Here is a 17,171-nt window from a genome sequence, read left to right as displayed (position 1 = left end):
CTCTATGGCCATACTATGCAGTTTAAAAAATGTGGAATTAAACATATCATATTAGCCTTTCACACACAAATAAATATAATAAAATAATAATAATAATAATGTATTACTTCTCCACAAGTATTGTAGCTGTTGAAGCAAAATCTATTTAGAGTGTTATAAGAATTAAACAGATTATTATTCTACTCTCTGAGGTATGTACATGATCTCAGGCTGAAAATGCTCCAAGGTGAATAAATTTATTATATGTAAATGAGCCATTTTCACAGCTGAACTTGCATTTAATTTTAGCTGAAGAACTGTATGGACATGGGGGACATGGAGCACCCTTTGAAACTTGAATACAAAGTGGATGTAAACCTTTTTTTTAAAAAATAATAGAGTGAATTGAGTATCTTTAATATTAATCAATGTGCTATTTAATGAACATTCATGAAGTAACTTTAGTAGTTTGGGGCCTATTCTCACACACACAGAGAGAGAGAGAGAGAGAGAGAGAGAGAGAGATTAACAAAGAGTGGAAGGAAAGAGAGTTTAACAACAGAGAGGCCAAGCAGAAGGCAGAATAAGAACAAGATGAAATTGAAAGACAGAATGAGATTAGCGTGTAGAAAGCAAGAGAAAAGAGAGGGAAATAGTGAGAAAGATTAAAGAATAGTGGAAGGAATGGTGAGAGGCGGAGAGAATATATCTCTGCTTGATGCATAATGCCTAGGGCAGTTTCCCACCTATCCAGTCCTGCAGGAACATGGGACTGTTCAGCTCTAAAATTTCTTCCCTTCAAAAAAAACAAAAAACAAAATAACAACCCCAAAAACTGTTGAATAATTTAAGATCGTACATCATACAACATATCAATAAGCCTCTATTATTTATCTATAGCTCATCTTCTAAATCCCGGCATAAAAAAAAAATAATCAATGCTGCATCTGTTCTTATTCAGCATTTTGCGGTTTGTTAGCACACAGTCAGACAACCTGTCACTGCAGTGGCACCTTTCACATCACTGAGGTGGTCCCCTAAGGGGTATCTCTTGTATTTTTAGTTAGGCAACAAAACTGTGCCATATTTGAAAAGAGAAAGAAAAATGTGACTTAAGTAATCCCTTTGGGGAATCTCAGTCCCTGTATTTAATTCAGCTCTGGGAGTGAAAAACACACACACACACACACACACACACACACACACACACACACACACACACACACACACACACACACACACACACACACACACACACACACGAAGAAGGTGGGGGTTAGGAACATTCAGAAAGGGGACATGAGCCATAGATATTGATGGAGGAAGCACAGTTCCTTCATTCACTACCCACCTATTTTCCTACTGGTCCTAGAGATCAAACCAGAGACATTCCGGTCCCAAGCGCACTTCTCCAACTTTAACGCTACTGCAGCTAACCCCCCTTCAACAGGGAGGAGAAAGCTAACTCTCCAGACTAGACTGGCTGTGCCAGCTAATGGACAGAGAAAAAAAGGCAGAGAGTTCTGCTCTACCACTGCTCTACTGTCAGGACCTTCAATAAACATGAATGTACTTGTACAGCGCTTTTTTTTTTGGCATATATTGAATGTACTGTTATCAGTGTGTGGGGCATACCCAGTGTGTTGTGGACGCCGTCTGCTTCTTCTTTCGTAGTCTCATCCAGCCTCTCCATATTCTGCACCAGAAGAGCTACCACCTGGCCCTCCAGCTAATAAACAAGTCTCACATTAATCACCATGTAAACAAAGTAAACACAAACACTAACAAACGCCACAGGATGTAAAGAAGCATGGGGTTACTTTCCTATGTAGTTCTTTGCATTTTGTCTGTAACCCTTCTAGGGTCATACGCACCATAAATTTATTATGTATTTCTTACTTATTAGTTATTGCTCCCACCTCAACCCTGAACTGAATAAGCAGTTTCAGACAATGAATGAATGAATTTCAAGGGCATTGTGAGAAAAAGCTTCCTGTACACTTTGGATGTGTATTAGTCAATACAAAAAATGTAGTATAATAATAATATTAATAATAATAATAATAATAGAGATTTAAGACATACTAAACTCTAATTTCACTGCATTTCTTGTCACAAAAAAACAAACACCTCAATGCATATCTGCACACACGGCATACATTAAATTTAGCCCCAGCAATTCATACAGAAATTAAGCTTTAGTTTTTTTTTGACCCAGCCTGCTTTTTATACAACGTACAAATATTGTATCTGAACTAGTGATTCAGAAGGGAAAGTAATCATGTCAAAATAATTATAACAACCATGTTTATAATCAGACAAAATATCACTGAGCAGATCTCATTAATGGAATCAAATAAAATAATGCAGGATATGGGCTATTCAATAAGAGACATACAGGATTAATATCACAATCTCACTGCTAAGGCCTATCATCACACATCAAAGGTGTTTACACATTATTGATATCTGTAATACTGTTTCTGTGAGTAAAGCTTTAGAGACTGAGCAATATCTCCATTGTGTAATTGTGATCTATAGAAAAACAAAGCCCAGGTGTGTACGAATGAGGCAAACAGAGCTGAGATTACACCAGTTCCAACACGGCTCACATGTCAATATTGACGCGTTGCTAAGAAATTAAACCCCAAGGTTTTTTCAGTAAAATTTTTCCCCTTATTGTTATGGCTCTGTTGGCAATATAAAAAGATTGTGACTGCATATGCAGCATAAATGGCATGGATACAAGCCATTTCATACTCCAGCATGTGTCTCTGATATTTAGAGATGCAACCCAAAACAACCCTCACCCGCCCTCCCCATTGCACACTGATGGAATGACTCAGTAAATCTGGTTTCTAAATGTCAGTAAACCGATGCAAAAAAAATAAAAAAATAAAAACACAGTTCGAAAAGCAGGAACAAACAGCTAATCAATACCTAATGGTAAGTGGGGTCCTGACATTGCACAGTAATTGAACCATGAATTTTACCTTGTTTGTAGTATGACACTTAAAATATTCTTTCAATTTGATTTGCGTCTCTCAACTTGCCAACGGTCAGTTTGACTCTAGGAGGTCAGCATACTTTTAATTGTATTTGTAAGCACTGAGTTCTTGGTGGTAAAATCTAAATTATTTAAGGTTAACCACATGTTAACTGACAATATTTAAAGCAGGAAATAACGGTAACAGATGGCAAGTTGTGACTCTAATTCTCAGCAGCAGTAACCTGAAAGTTTTAATGTAACAGATTTTGTTTTACTCTAATGTACTTAACAAATGAAGTTGATCAACCAAGATATTTGTTGTAGCTGTAATTTGTTTCTTTAATTTTACACTGGAACTAAAGCAGAGAAAATGTATTAGAAACTTATAACAAAGAAATTAATCATATAGTCATTAAATTGTTTCTTAATTATCACACATTAGAATTCTGAATTAATTGCTTAAATAAATACGGACTAAAAAATGTCTACCAGCAGCCATGTTTTGGAATGTATCTCTGTATGTTTTTATGTATAACACAATGGAATACAGTGACAGAAACAGCTTAAGTGAGTATTTTCAATTATGTCTTACCAAGGTTTGAGGTAAATGTGTAAAATTGTAGCCTAATTATTAGCATAATCCAGGTACATTAGCCTAATTGCTCCAGTGCTTTACCGGACGTTCTCATACCAAACATTTTAAATGCTTTTCTATTAAAAGTGTTCACTGAATTGTCATTTTAACAAAATGGGTATTTTCTCACCAGGGAGTCAATGAGGACCTCTGCTCCTTCTTCACTTTCATGCAGTGTGTCAATGTCTGTAAGCTCCTGCAGCAGATCCACCACAGCAATAGAAATATGTGCTACATGTTAAGGAGAACACACAGGGTCTGTAGGGAAATGAGCTCACAACTAAACAAACGAAGTGGTTATTTTATAATGAAATGGGGAAACATAGTAAGACAAAAAAAAGAGATGGATTTTTTTTAGTTGTTGACAATAAATTTAAAGAGCTAATATTTACCCTAGATGAATAAAACCAATATAATATTACAAATTAATTTTACCAGACATTCTGCTACAGTATTTTACTTTAATTAATCTCCATTTAATCTCAATGTTAATGTCCTGTGCTTTAAAATATGGCTTAAAATGTGATATCAATTATATTTAATGCAATATTTTACAGAATTTAATTAATGAAGCTAGGCTTACAATAAAACCCCCCACTTACTGTACAGACTAAAGGTGAACGTAATTATGTGCGATAGATATGTGGAAGACAGAGCAGGTGAGTGCTGTGTTGTGTTATTGCAGCTGATGTATTATGTAATGTATACAAACAGGGGTTAGACAATGAAACTGAAACACCTGGCATTTTAGTGTGGGAGGTTTCATGGCTAAATTGGAGCAGCCTTGTGGCCAATCTTCATTAACTGCACATTGCACCAGTAAGACCATGTGGATCCACTGGTTCAAACATTGTGTCCTGAAGGCGGTGCCGTGTATCAGGACAATAATGCACCAATACACACAGCAAGACTGGTGAAAGATTGGTTTGATGAACATGAAAGTGAAGTTGAACATCTCCCATGGCCTGCACAGTCACCAGATCTAAATATTATTGAGCCACTTTGGGGTGTTTTGGAGGAGCGAGTCAGGAAACGTTTTCCTCCACCAGCATCACGTAGAGACCTGGCCACTATCCTGCAAGAAGAATGGCTTCAAATCCCTCTGACCACTGTGCAGGACTTGTATACGTCATTCCCAAGACGAACTGATGCTGTATTGGCCGCAAAAGGAAGCCCTACATCATACTAATAAATTATTGTGGTCTAAAACCAGGCGTTTCAGTTTCATTGTCCAACCCCTGTACATCTGGTGGCACTGAGCATGCATTAACGGTGCCAGTGGGACTTGGTACAGCCTTAGTCACGACTGAGGGCAGTTCAGTTAAGGATAAGGTTGGGCTATAAATCTAGCTTGGAAGAGGGTGGTGTTATGTGGAGTGAAAAGATATCAGTGTTGTCGTGGCTCAGCAGTCCAAGTAGAGAATGGACAGCATTCAGCTCCACCAGCAGGTGATACAGCTCTGGAATAGTGGCAATCACATGCATCTCCTGGATTATGTCGTTTAGGTCCAGTTCAGACTCCATAAACCTTAATTTAAAAAAAAATAAAATAAAATATTAATTGTGTATATTTCTGTGTATTTGTAAATATATTTTTCACGCATTCACACACTTACACACTTATGTAAAGCAAGAATGTAAAGCACTCTTTCATTCTTTCCTTTTCCCTCAGAACTGAATAAATTTAATTTTTAATATATATTTTTTAAATTCAGGAGATTTAGTTCCAGTTCCCCTCTCACAAAGATTTTCTCCACTTTTTACTTGTTTTATATATAATTGGTAATTCAGTGTGAGCAGTAGAAATGGTCCAAGAATTAATGTTAATTAACTACCAAAGTAAGAGCATTTTATTCCTTCTCCTGTTTTGTTTCCAAATTTGACATTAATTATTTTTATTATGATTTATTATTATAGATTTTATATGCCATAAATAACAGAAACATTTTTCTAAACAGATGACAAGAACCGTATTGTGTGTGAGTTTCTTTTTTTAACTCACTTCTCTGGGTTGTCTGGGAATTTAATCCTGAGTTCCTGGTTTTTGTATGACCTTTTCTCAAAGGTCAGGATCATCTTTTTGACCATGGCCTCATCCACAGGTTCAGCCTGTTAAAGCAACAAAGACGTCCTTGTTTCAGCGCTTGGGATTCATCACACAAACATATTAAACCACAGCTGCAGCACTGTATGATACACAGCACTACATTCAGCAATTTACATTACATTTTTAAATATTTACTCTGAAACGTACAGTACAAGAGAGCAAATTATGTAAATACTTATTTCAATTTTCTCTTTCTCAGCTGGGGTCTGAATGTCAGGATTCAGGAAATGAAAAAAAGTACCTCTGGGTCAACCTCATCCTGGTCCATCAGTTTCTTCAGGACCTTCTCCTTGTCTTCTGGATCCTCTATCTCAGCCTCAATGATGGCTGCAATTCTTGGAGGCTCTCTACTGGACGTCTTCTGTTTGACTCGGGATTCCTCACCGCCATCTTCCTCTCTTGGCCTTTTTGCTCCTCTATCGGGCTGTTAATGGTGACAAGAGAACATGAATGCAAGACTGGACGTTTTAATGTCTGTTAAAATTATATATTTTATATATATGAGATACTGCATATATATGGGACTCCTTCGAGCCATACAAGACCTGGCCTCCACCGGAGGGAGGGAGAGAGAGAGAGAGAGACATACATACACAAATAAATTGCCATATTCACATGTTAATTTAGGTTCAACTGTTATGCATTATTATTTTTTTAATGTTTAGCATGTTATTATTATTATTATTATTATCGTTACACTTATATAGCGCCTTTCTACCCAAGGACGCTTTACAATCTACACTGCTCAGAACACTCAATTCACACACACACACTGGCGAGAAGTGGCAGCCAAACTCTCAACCAGAAACGACCGTCCACCTGGAGGACTGCATCGGGCACTAGGAGACCCCGGAGGAAACCCACGCAGACACGGGGAGAACATGGAAACTCCACCCAGGTGGGACTTGAACCCAAGATCCCAGTGCTGGGAGGCGAACGTGCTAACCACCAAGCCACCGTGCCGCCACATGTTCCTTGCCTCCCACTATCCTTTAGACTGCTCTTTTATCAACATAAACATTATTATTTGTATTGTTTATTCATTAATTATTATCTCCTTTTAATGAATCAATATTGTTGTATTAATGCTTTGGCAATACTGTATGTAAATATGGTCATGCCATTAAAGCTTATTGAATAGAGAGAGTGAGAGAAAGAGAGAGAGAGAGAGAGAGAGAGAGAAAGAAAGTGAGAGAAAGAAAGAACGAGAGAAAGAAATAAAGAGAGAGAGAGAAAGAAAGAGAGAAAGAAAGAAAACAAAAGCTGCTGCTGGCCCAGATGTTTGGTAGTAGATTCAAAATTCAAGAGAAGTTTTATTGCCATTTCAAATAATGACATGTTCATATAATGTTGATTTTGAAACGAATCAACGTTCCTCCAGGACCACGTTTCAACCCAAAACAAACACAACGAACTTCCACAACTGAACTTTGGATGTGTGAAAAAAACCTCTCTGAAATCAACGCTTCTATATTAATTGAGGCGTCTGTGGAAGGTTATTTTTCTGACAGGATATTTAGTGATTTTGTAATTCAAAACGGCTGGTCGACAGCTCCAGGACAGTCCTGTAGTCTCTCAGTATTTCAGCTTTACTGAAGTCAATGCCAAAGTGTTCTGAGGACTAAAGCAAAATCCAGTGCTAAGAAATCATATTTTATATATGACGGTGGTTATTTACATGATGAGTTTTAAAAGCACTTGGAATATATCCGTATTTAATCCTTCATATTAAGTCTTTAACCCGTTTAAGCCAGTGTTTTCAGGTCTGTAGCCCTGGAGTAAACATGCTGCTCTTACCGGTGTGATCCCAACTCACAGGCGATATTAGCCTCCGTCATCAACAAAATAGGGTTTAATTCACACTGACCTGATAATTTAACAGCTCCCCGACGTCCATAATCCCTCAAACTGCTTCTAATCTTCAGAAAATGTAATTAAAGAATAAAATCTGATGCACAATGAACGTTTCCCTGCAAAAACTTCTATTTTCTTGGTCGGTGTCTATGCTCCTGGGGTGGATTTGGGTGACACTGCCATCTACAGGCCCGGAGAAAAACAACACCCCATCACAATCCCTGTTCTAGTTCACTCATCATATTTCGCCCATAATCTTAAATAATAGTAAATAATCACACACACACACACACACACACACTCACACACACACACACACACACACACACACATATTCAACATTTATTTAACTGACAAAAAAACAGACAATTTCCAGTGTTATCTTAAAAACTTGATTGTATTTTTTTTTTTAAATATATTTTGGTATAAAAGGTATAATATTTTGTATTATACATGTGTCCATCCTGTGCTAATTAAACCTCTCCACATGCCTTTTAATGGTTTGCCCAGTTCAGAATAGAGCACTTCTTTTTCAAAATAAAGAAGTCTACAAACGTTGTCAGAAGGTAGATTCCACTGAGAAGATGATGGATGAAGAAGCTCAAGCAGTTCTTAGTGAATCTGAAGATTTAGCCCACAGTGTGGGAGATTTGAGCACACTGCCCAATCAGAGTGTCTGAAAAAGCAAGCCTGGAACAGAAGATAGGGAAAGACATTGACTGTGGTCAGCAAGCCACATGGAAGGCAATGCTGGTGCTTTGAGGAGCCTTGCTTTGACAATGAGGAATGTCAGAGAGCGTGGAAGAGCACTGGAGTCATGATTGGTGGTGTCAGACAGCACAGGGCTCATAGTTGGGGCTGACAGTCTAGAGAGCTGTGCTCTGCTGTTAACATCCAAGGAGCTGCTTTAGAAAGTGGACCTAAGGTAGAAAGATGGGGCAACCAACGTCAAAGCCATGAGTGGCAGAAGAGGGCACACACCCATAGTCAGCAAGGGAAGGGATACGTGTTCTGATGTTGTTGCCGGCAGCCCCCAGCTCTAGTAATGAATAAACAGCAGCAACATAGAAGTGGTGAGGAGCCTATTAGAACAGGTTTGGATTAGCAGTTATTAATCTAAACATCATGTTGAGGGTAGTAGGTGCACCTTAGGGGGCCACACCCAGAATAAGCTGATGTCGGGGGCCGTGTTGACACATGCTGCTGATGTCATCTGTGAACCTCAAACTAGTGGAGTCTAAAGTGTAAAAAAAAAAAAAATCCTACAAAATTATATTTTATTAAACAGGAAATAGAAAATGCCCCCATTAGAGAGTTTATAAATCATCTAAATGCATGGGGGTAACACCAAAGTCTTGGGCATAGGAGGGGGGTGGAATTGCCAGTTGTCTCAGAAAGAGTTAATTGAAGAGAAAACTGCCTCCACTGTGTTGTCTTTTTCTTTGATTCCAAAGCCACAGTATCCATAAATCCTCCACCTGTCCCTTTCTCTGCCCCGCTTCTTATCTCTCTATTCCTAACTCTCACTCCATAAGCGTCACCTCCCACACACACACATTCTGTGTGTGGTAATAAATTGCCCCTCATCGTGATTTGTTGTCCACTGTCACCTGTCCTCCATTCTATTCTGTGAAATTTGATGTGAACGCAGAGGCAGTGAGAAAGAGCTCATAAATCCATCTGTTCACAGCCCCAGAATCCTCAGAATATTCACTGGCTCTAACCACTAGGAGCAATTCAGTGTCTCAGTGGGCTACAGTCCACTCTGAGGGTCCGTCAAGGATCAACCCAAATCTCATTCCATCACCAACAACTCCTAAAAATATTTTTATCAGTGAATCCTCTTAATTCCACTCTATTGAAACACAGCACAAAAAGTAAGGAAATTGGTGTTTGGAAGATTATTTCTTTGTTGTAACAATGCTTCTTGGCAATAAATCTGATACCATTGGAAAGCCTGTTATTTTCTCTTTTATATGGTGCCACATTTGTAAGGAACGTGCATTTGTGTGATGAGCAGTAGAGCTGAGTATGTGGGTTGCGCCCATGAAAAATTTGCCAAATCCTCTCTGCCAAAGCCAAACAGCTCATTCTGCCACTGATTCGATTGGTGTTTGATGGACTGGAGGATTGAAGTTTGAAGAAACAAGACATACTGGCAATTTAACAATTTATTCACTTAACAAACAAGGGCCTCAGTAGATTTTTTTTCTTAGGTTTATCTGACCATATGGTTTACATATTTTAAAAATATTCATATTTATATCCAGTACATTCTATGCTTTGTATTTTTCACTGTATAACCAAGACCCACCAATATACAGGGGTTGGTCAATGCCTGGTGGCCAATCTTCATAAATTGCACATTGCACCAGTAAGACCATGTGCATCCTATGGTTCAAACATTGTATCCTGAAGGCGGTGCCGTGTATCAGGACGACAATGCACCAATACACACAGCAAGACTGGTGAAAGATTGGTTTGATGAACATGAAAGTGAAGTTGAACATCTCCCATGGCCTGCACAGTCACCAGATCTAAATATTATTGAGCCACTTTGGGGTGTTTTGGAGGAGCGAGTCAGGAAACGTTTTCCTCCACCAGAATCACGTAGAGACCTGGCCACTATCCTGCAAGAAGAATGGCTTCAAATCCCTCTGACCACTGTGCAGGACGTGTATATGTCATTCCCAAGACGAAATGACGCTGTATTGGCCGCAAAAGGAAACCCTACACCATACTAATAAATGATTGTGGTCTAAAACCAGGTGTTTCAGTTTCATTGTCCAACCCCTGTACATCTCATGCATGTAATTAGGGCTGTCAAACGATTAAAAATATATCATGATTAATCTCAGAATTTCATATAGTTAATCGCGATTAATCACATTTTCTTTTTAATATGTGTAACTGTTATAGAAAACAAGGATTTTAAAGTGAAATGTTACAATTAAAATGGTGAACACGTTTATGCTAAATGTAATTGTGTTCAAAACTGCTGGGATAAGAGAAACAGTCAGGGAGTCGGACTTCATTAAGGTGGCACTCTGGCGCAGCAGGTAGTGTCGCAGTCACACAGCTCCAGGGACCTAGAGGTTGTGGGTTCAAGTCCTGCTCCGGGTGACTGTCTGTGAGGAGTTTGGTGTGTCCTCCCAGTGTCTGCGAGGGTTTCCTCTGGGTGCTCCCGTTTCCTCCCCTGCCCCAAAAACATACGTTGGTAGGTGGATTGGCGACTCAAAAGTGTCCATACGAATGTGTGTCACCCTGCCTTGTGCCCAGTGATTCTAGGTAGCCTACGGACCCACCCTGAACCGGATAAGCGGTTTCAGACAATGAATGGATGGACTTCATTAAAGATGTGTAGGCCTAATTCAAAATCAAGCAACTTGTTAAGTCAGACCAGTTAATCTGAACAGCAACAACAGGTTGGCCTTAATTTTGAATAACGTAAATAGACACACCTACTATTTTGCTGACCCAAGCCAGCTGCTTAGACACACATGTCTGGTCACATTGAGATGACAAAGCAGCTCGCTTTTTCTTTTTCAAGTGAGCCAACTGGCAAACTTTTGAAATGAAACTTCCCGTTTAACAGACTTTTCTCCATCACTCACTCTCTCTACTCTTAATGAGAGCCAGTCGAGTCTCAACATGAACTACGGATGACTCGTAGAGCCAAATAGAATTTGCGTTAACGGTTTTTATATATGTATATATAGCATTTTTGAGATCGCGTTAATGCGTTATTATCGCGTTACAAGGACTACTGACGTGCAGACTGATCAATTAAATGTTTACAGAGAACGTGGTCGACCAATAACGGTAGCGCTTCAGTCAGAACGTCCAATCAGAAGATTTTAGGCTACTTCACCACGCCCCCTTCTCACTCAAGCGAACCAATCGGAGTAGGGGAGGGCGGGACTAGTTTGTGAACGAAACGCTTCTCGAAGTTCTATGTAAGCTCCAGAAAAACAAAATCCCGGGCGCTTGAGAAATTCCGTTCGGACATTTTTTTAAGTCTAAAAAAGAGGACATGTCCGGGTAAAAGAGGAGGTCTGGTCTCCCTACGCGTTATCTACGACAGCCATAATAATATATACTTCAGATTTTCCACAGGTTACATTCTCTATGTTTTGCCCCAACACCATGTCAGTTTTACTCGGGGAATCCTAAGCACTACAGAGTTTTGGAATGTTACTTTTCAAGGTGAGATTTATTCATTAAGCATTTATTCATAAAGAAAAAAGCTCAAATGCTGTGAGGTCAGATATTTATATTTATACCACGTATGTGTGAGGACATGAAGAGAGTATTACGTCATGAATTCAAATCATGGCCGTAATCTGAAAGAACACAGAGTAAAAATATATACAGCTCAGAGGTTTAACAGTGTCTCACACAGGCACCATTGTGCAGTCTTTAAAAGTATGGGAATGTGATGTAGAGTGCCATGAAATTATTTTACGGAAGTAAAATGTAATGAAAGCACAGCGCATGAATACCAATCAAGCTTTATGTGCTGCAGCCTACAGAGCTCAGAAGCTTTCTATGTTTTTTTCAATCATGCTCACATGTCATAACATCTCTCTCTCTCTCTCTCTCTCTCTCTCTCTCTCTCTCTCTCTAAACTGTGCGGATGGAGGAATGTTGAGCATTTGCATGTCATCAATCTTTTGGCCTCCTTTTTTAGACCCTCTCCCTGGTGGACGGTAACTATAGCAACATTTTCTGAAAATAATGTCAGATGAATATTCATCCTTTGAAAGAAAGATTTTACATTTTTTAAAGGTCACAAACATTTTTTTTCTTAATCACCGTCTGTGGAACTACGGAGGCCTAGACATGTGCTTGAAAATAATCTTAACGTACATTGTGCCTCACAGATGATTATGTCCAAGACGTGTGATGAACTGAATTGTACACAGCTCTCCAACTGAATTCTTATTAAGAACCTGAACTCAATCCAACCCAATGCTAAATACATTTTTGCCTAAGTTTGTCCAAATGACATATTATATTTAATATTTATTTTACATTATGTCGATCAATTCAAATATTAGGAAATGCATAACTGGGAAAAGAGGGCCCTTTCGTATTATAGTTAAATATATATAAGACGGTCTGTAAAAAATCCATAAATTGACTTAAATGGACCATATATGGCCTAGTTTATTCAAATATACACATTTATTCAGGCTATTGTGTTTGTGTAAATGCTGCTATTAGTTTTCAACAACAAAGGCAGCTCTATAACAGTGTGATTGAATTAGCTTTGTTAAACCAGTATGAAGACAGAGACACTGGAAAAATCTCTCAGCCCAGATATTTAAATCCCTCCTCATTAAAGCACGGCAATTAGCGCTTCACCAGCTAATTAATAATCCTCGGCAGAGTCAAAGCGCTCAGGGTGGAGATCAGGCCGTCTGCAGATGCGTGTGGTGTGAAGGACGTTGCTTTGTTTTTTGTGGAGCTGGACAGATAAGAGAACAATAAGCTTTTAAAGCACAGAGAGTTTCTAATGACTTCACTCACTCTCTACGACAATGAGAACGAGAAAAAGATCCTCAGGCTGAGGGAGGGGGCAGAGAGAGAGAGAGAGAGAGAGAGAGAATAGGAGGTGGAAGAAATAACAGCAGAGATAATGAATGAGTTTCATCATCATCTGTGTGACAGCACAGTCAGATTATGGGTAATTCTCAGCAGGATACTATACTCTCACTGGTGTACAGCACCAATGTCCACATCACACACAGCATTTTCCAGTCTGTTACAATACATTATCATGTTAAGCAGAGACAAACTAAAGATATACATATCTTTCCTGTGTTGTCGTAGTCGATCCAAGGCTGCTTTCACAATATGCCGTTATCAGTTTTCTTTCTGCACTTATTCAAATGACATTTGGATGTAGTTCAGAAGCAACTTAGCCAAAGTGCCACGCTGCGTGAATGTCATTCTAGGACACTGTGGCAGAGTGATGAAATCACAGGAATTCATAATCAGACTTTACTGGCTGAGGGTTTTTGTAAATATGTTCACATTTACCCTTTTTCACCAAGCCAGATAATGCACCATTCTGAGGTTGTTTCATTTTTGAATCTGAAACCCAGTGGCCTACTAGTCTTTCAGAGAAGTCATGATCATTTCTGAGGAATAAAAATGAAAATGCGTGGAATTTCTAGTTAATTTTTGCGTGTTCCTCATGCGTGTTGGATTTCAACACTGCCAGGATTTTTCATCTTGGTTGATGTATCTTGGCAGATTAAGTCAGGCATGTTCCCATATATTAGGACTTCAGGAGCAGCACCAAAGGCTAAAATGTCAAACTAATTCCCAACAAATGTGTCTAATGTACTGTCAGAAAATGTATCACTGTGGTGGTACCATTAAGCATACTTTAATTAGGGAACATAATTGTACCTTATTTTATTATAATTGTAGATTTAAAAATTGTGTTGATTTCAAATGCCCCTTTTAATCTCCAGGACATTTATTATGTTATTTTTTATATGAAACAGTTCTATAATGAAAGATTACAATCATTTATCTCTCCTTCTGGAGGAGAGAATGTAACATACCTTTAAGGAACAAAATTGTACTTTTTAAACAATGTTGTACCATTAAAGGTACATTTACACCGTTTGTACCTTTAGTGACCAATAATGTACCTCTACCGTACCCTTTTTTCTGACAGTGTAGGGAACATTGATTAGGGACCATTTCTGTTCTATTTAATAATATCTTATATATGGCTGAATTTCTAACATAGGGAATATTGATTAAGATATCTGTGAATATTTAGGGATTGGCTTATCAGCATTTACCCACTGGTGTGCTGAAATAGTGTTATATAAGGATGTGGAGAATTTAAAATATGCCATGCACCCAACTGTTAGTGGCCTTCGGAGAGTGAATCCAGGCTGCAGGTGTGGGGTTTAGAGGCCAGGTGTTGGGTTATAAAGGTAGGATTTAATTGAAACAGGTGTGAAAGTTCAGAATGGGTCCGGAATGAACAGATGCTCCAAGAGGTGGAGGGAGAGGAGGGGAGCTTCACTAGCCAACAGTTTTAAATAATTAGAATATCTGTGCACTTTTCATTTTAAATGTGGGTGAAAAGAAAACTAATGCTGATACCATCTAATTACTACACAGCTAGCAACAACAAAAATAAGTGAATTGCAGTTCTAAAGCAACCCTTGTAGCCAAAAATATTATGTGAGCTAGCATTTAAGTGCATTCCATTTGTAAAATCTTTTATATGGTTTCTCTCTTCCTTTCTCTTTTTTTCCTAGTCTGATCCTGATTTGAATGCTAGTTGTTTCCTTGCTTTAATGCTAGCTGAATTCTAATGTGAACGTGTGTTAAGTTCTGGTTTGAAAGATGGTGTATATGCTAGTTTGATCCTGGTTTGAAAGCTAAGCTAAATGCTATTGGTTAAAATAGTAGTTGGGTGCTATCGTTAATTGTAGTGTTAATGCTAGCTTTAGCATGGTTTCAGGCCTAGTTCTGAATATTCAAAATTTGATCATGTTCTCTTTGCTGTTCCAGTATACTAACAGAAATAGTAAGCAAGACTGAATCCCTTTTATTCAGGTTTGAATGCTGTTTAAGAGCTGCATGGATATGAATCTGTGCTTATCTGTGCAGATTCTACATTCTACTGCATTCAATATCAGAGAGTTTGAATCATTGCTAGAAACATCCGCTGAAGGCTGTGTTCTAACTGGATGTCCAAATGTTCAGTTACAGAAATCTAGGACGTCTGTCTTCAGCTCAGGTTGTGGAACCCTCGTGACCAGTTGGACGTCTAGAACCACAACTGGCTTGGAATTATGGAAGAGCAGATAAGTTGAGCCTGAATTTGTGTACGCTCAGGGGATCAAGAAGCAAGTCAGGCATGCTGGGGGAGGTGATAAGACCTCGACTGGAAATTCAATTAAAACTCTGACAAGCAGAACGGGGCGATAAGGAAGAGGTGGGGCAAAGGGCAACGTGAAGGTGGGATGTGCCCTGGGCTTTTATCTGGAGGCACAATGTAAATTCCTTCACCTTCATGACTTTGAACACTGAGCTGCTGGGCCTCAGTGTAGCTGACAGACTCATCACCTGCACACGTGTCTAGAGCAAGAAGTGATGGTCCATGCTGTCTATCTCCATACACAATTTTAATAGGCAGAATATCTGTTGAGATTTTCATAGGTATTCCATGGGAAATACTGAGTGCTGACTGAATGTATACAGACTGCAGACTGCTGTTTAGATGCTAGTTGTGTCACACTACAGCTGGAATGAATACTGATTGAGTGTCTGTTTGAGTAGCGTACGGAATGTTAGATTAATTAAATTTATATTGGTGGTGTGAATGCTAATTTGGGATTGTAGTTTGTTTTAGGGGAGTGGTTCTGGAATGTGTGATGAATGTAGGGATGGGATGTTTTTGTTTATACGTTTCTGGCTTCCACTTACTGCTTCCTACAAAATCATTTTTTGTTAGTTGGATCCTTGCTAGTTAATTCTAGTTAACCTTAAGTTAAAATGCTGGCTTCAGTGCCATTATGTATCCGTATTTTGTTGGGCCCTTTGTATGCTTGTTTAAATGATGTTTAAATCCTTTATTATGGGTTTTAGGTCAGATGTTTTATCTAAAAATGAGGTTAAGATTTATTTCAGCCTGTTCAATTATTATCCAGCATTATTATGCATATGAACACAAACAAATTGAATCTAATTATTTTTAACATCGGAATACAATGACCTCCCACTGAGATAAAACAAACCCACTCCACTCCAAATGACTTTTGTTTGTTACCTGCACCGAGGACCTGTCTGATCAAGTGGAGAGATTAGAAATGGGAAGGTTAATGAAATTTTTATAAAGTGTCTGTCTGGCAGTTTAAAGCAAGATTAAATTGACATTCGATAATTAGAATTAATTGACCTGTGAAACGATGCCATCCCTGCACGGTTAGGAATTGATAAATAGGAGGGAGAGAGGGAGAGAGAGAGAGAGAAAAGCTGATAAACCTCGTCAGTGTCTGTGACGCATATTAATGTTGAAATTTGAAGCTTCATGGGAATTAGTTTTTCTCCACTTCAAAGGTTTAATGATAATGCAGATTCCTTCCTTCCTTCCATTCATTCTCTTATCTTCAGATTTTCTAAAAAATATAACTCCACAACAACACTTAAACGCATAAAACTGATTGTCTGTTTACTTGGGCAAGTCCTTCAATCGTCTGACTGGTTTCCACTCATTTTTACTGATATCTAGACATTCCACATGTTTTCCTTAAAGCTTCATTAGATGTAAATATACAAACTCCATTACAACAAAATTTGAGACATGGTGTAAAATGTAAAAGAAGAAAAAAACTCTTGAAGCTTTATTTTAGTGACAAAAGCACAAAGAAAATCCTAAAATGTCACTGAATATCTTCATTATTCCCTATAAATATATACACATTAACAAATGTATGACTGCAAAACACTCCAGAAAAGATTGAGTGTTGAGCACTGTTTTACATCATTAATCCTTTTAATTAAACTCTTTAATAATAAGGTGACGTTCACGATTGTAATAAAAAAAACTCCACACGTTGAAAAGCACA

General features: G+C 38.4%; 1 protein-coding gene across 1 annotated transcript in view; it reads right to left on the bottom strand.

Moving 5' to 3' along the window:
• ctnnbl1 (catenin, beta like 1) overlaps positions 1–7,761 on the bottom strand; it is a 43,894-nt gene extending 36,133 nt beyond the window's left edge. Inside the window, exons 1-6 of the mRNA XM_066671816.1 lie at positions 7,577–7,761; positions 5,951–6,133; positions 5,605–5,711; positions 4,991–5,130; positions 3,733–3,830; positions 1,615–1,708 (exon numbers count right to left, since the gene is read on the bottom strand). Of these exons, the coding sequence (XP_066527913.1) occupies positions 1,615–1,708; positions 3,733–3,830; positions 4,991–5,130; positions 5,605–5,711; positions 5,951–6,133; positions 7,577–7,606 (652 nt within the window). The 5' untranslated portion in view covers positions 7,607–7,761. The remainder of the gene's footprint in view (positions 1–1,614; positions 1,709–3,732; positions 3,831–4,990; positions 5,131–5,604; positions 5,712–5,950; positions 6,134–7,576) is intronic.
• Between the last annotated feature and the right edge of the window lie 9,410 nt (positions 7,762–17,171).

The sequence above is a fragment of the Hoplias malabaricus genome, chromosome 5, assembly GCF_029633855.1.
Source record: "Hoplias malabaricus isolate fHopMal1 chromosome 5, fHopMal1.hap1, whole genome shotgun sequence".
Classification (NCBI taxonomy): Eukaryota; Metazoa; Chordata; class Actinopteri; order Characiformes; family Erythrinidae; genus Hoplias; species Hoplias malabaricus.
Note: the sequence above shows the minus strand (reverse complement) of the source record. Positions and strands in the feature narration are given on the sequence as shown.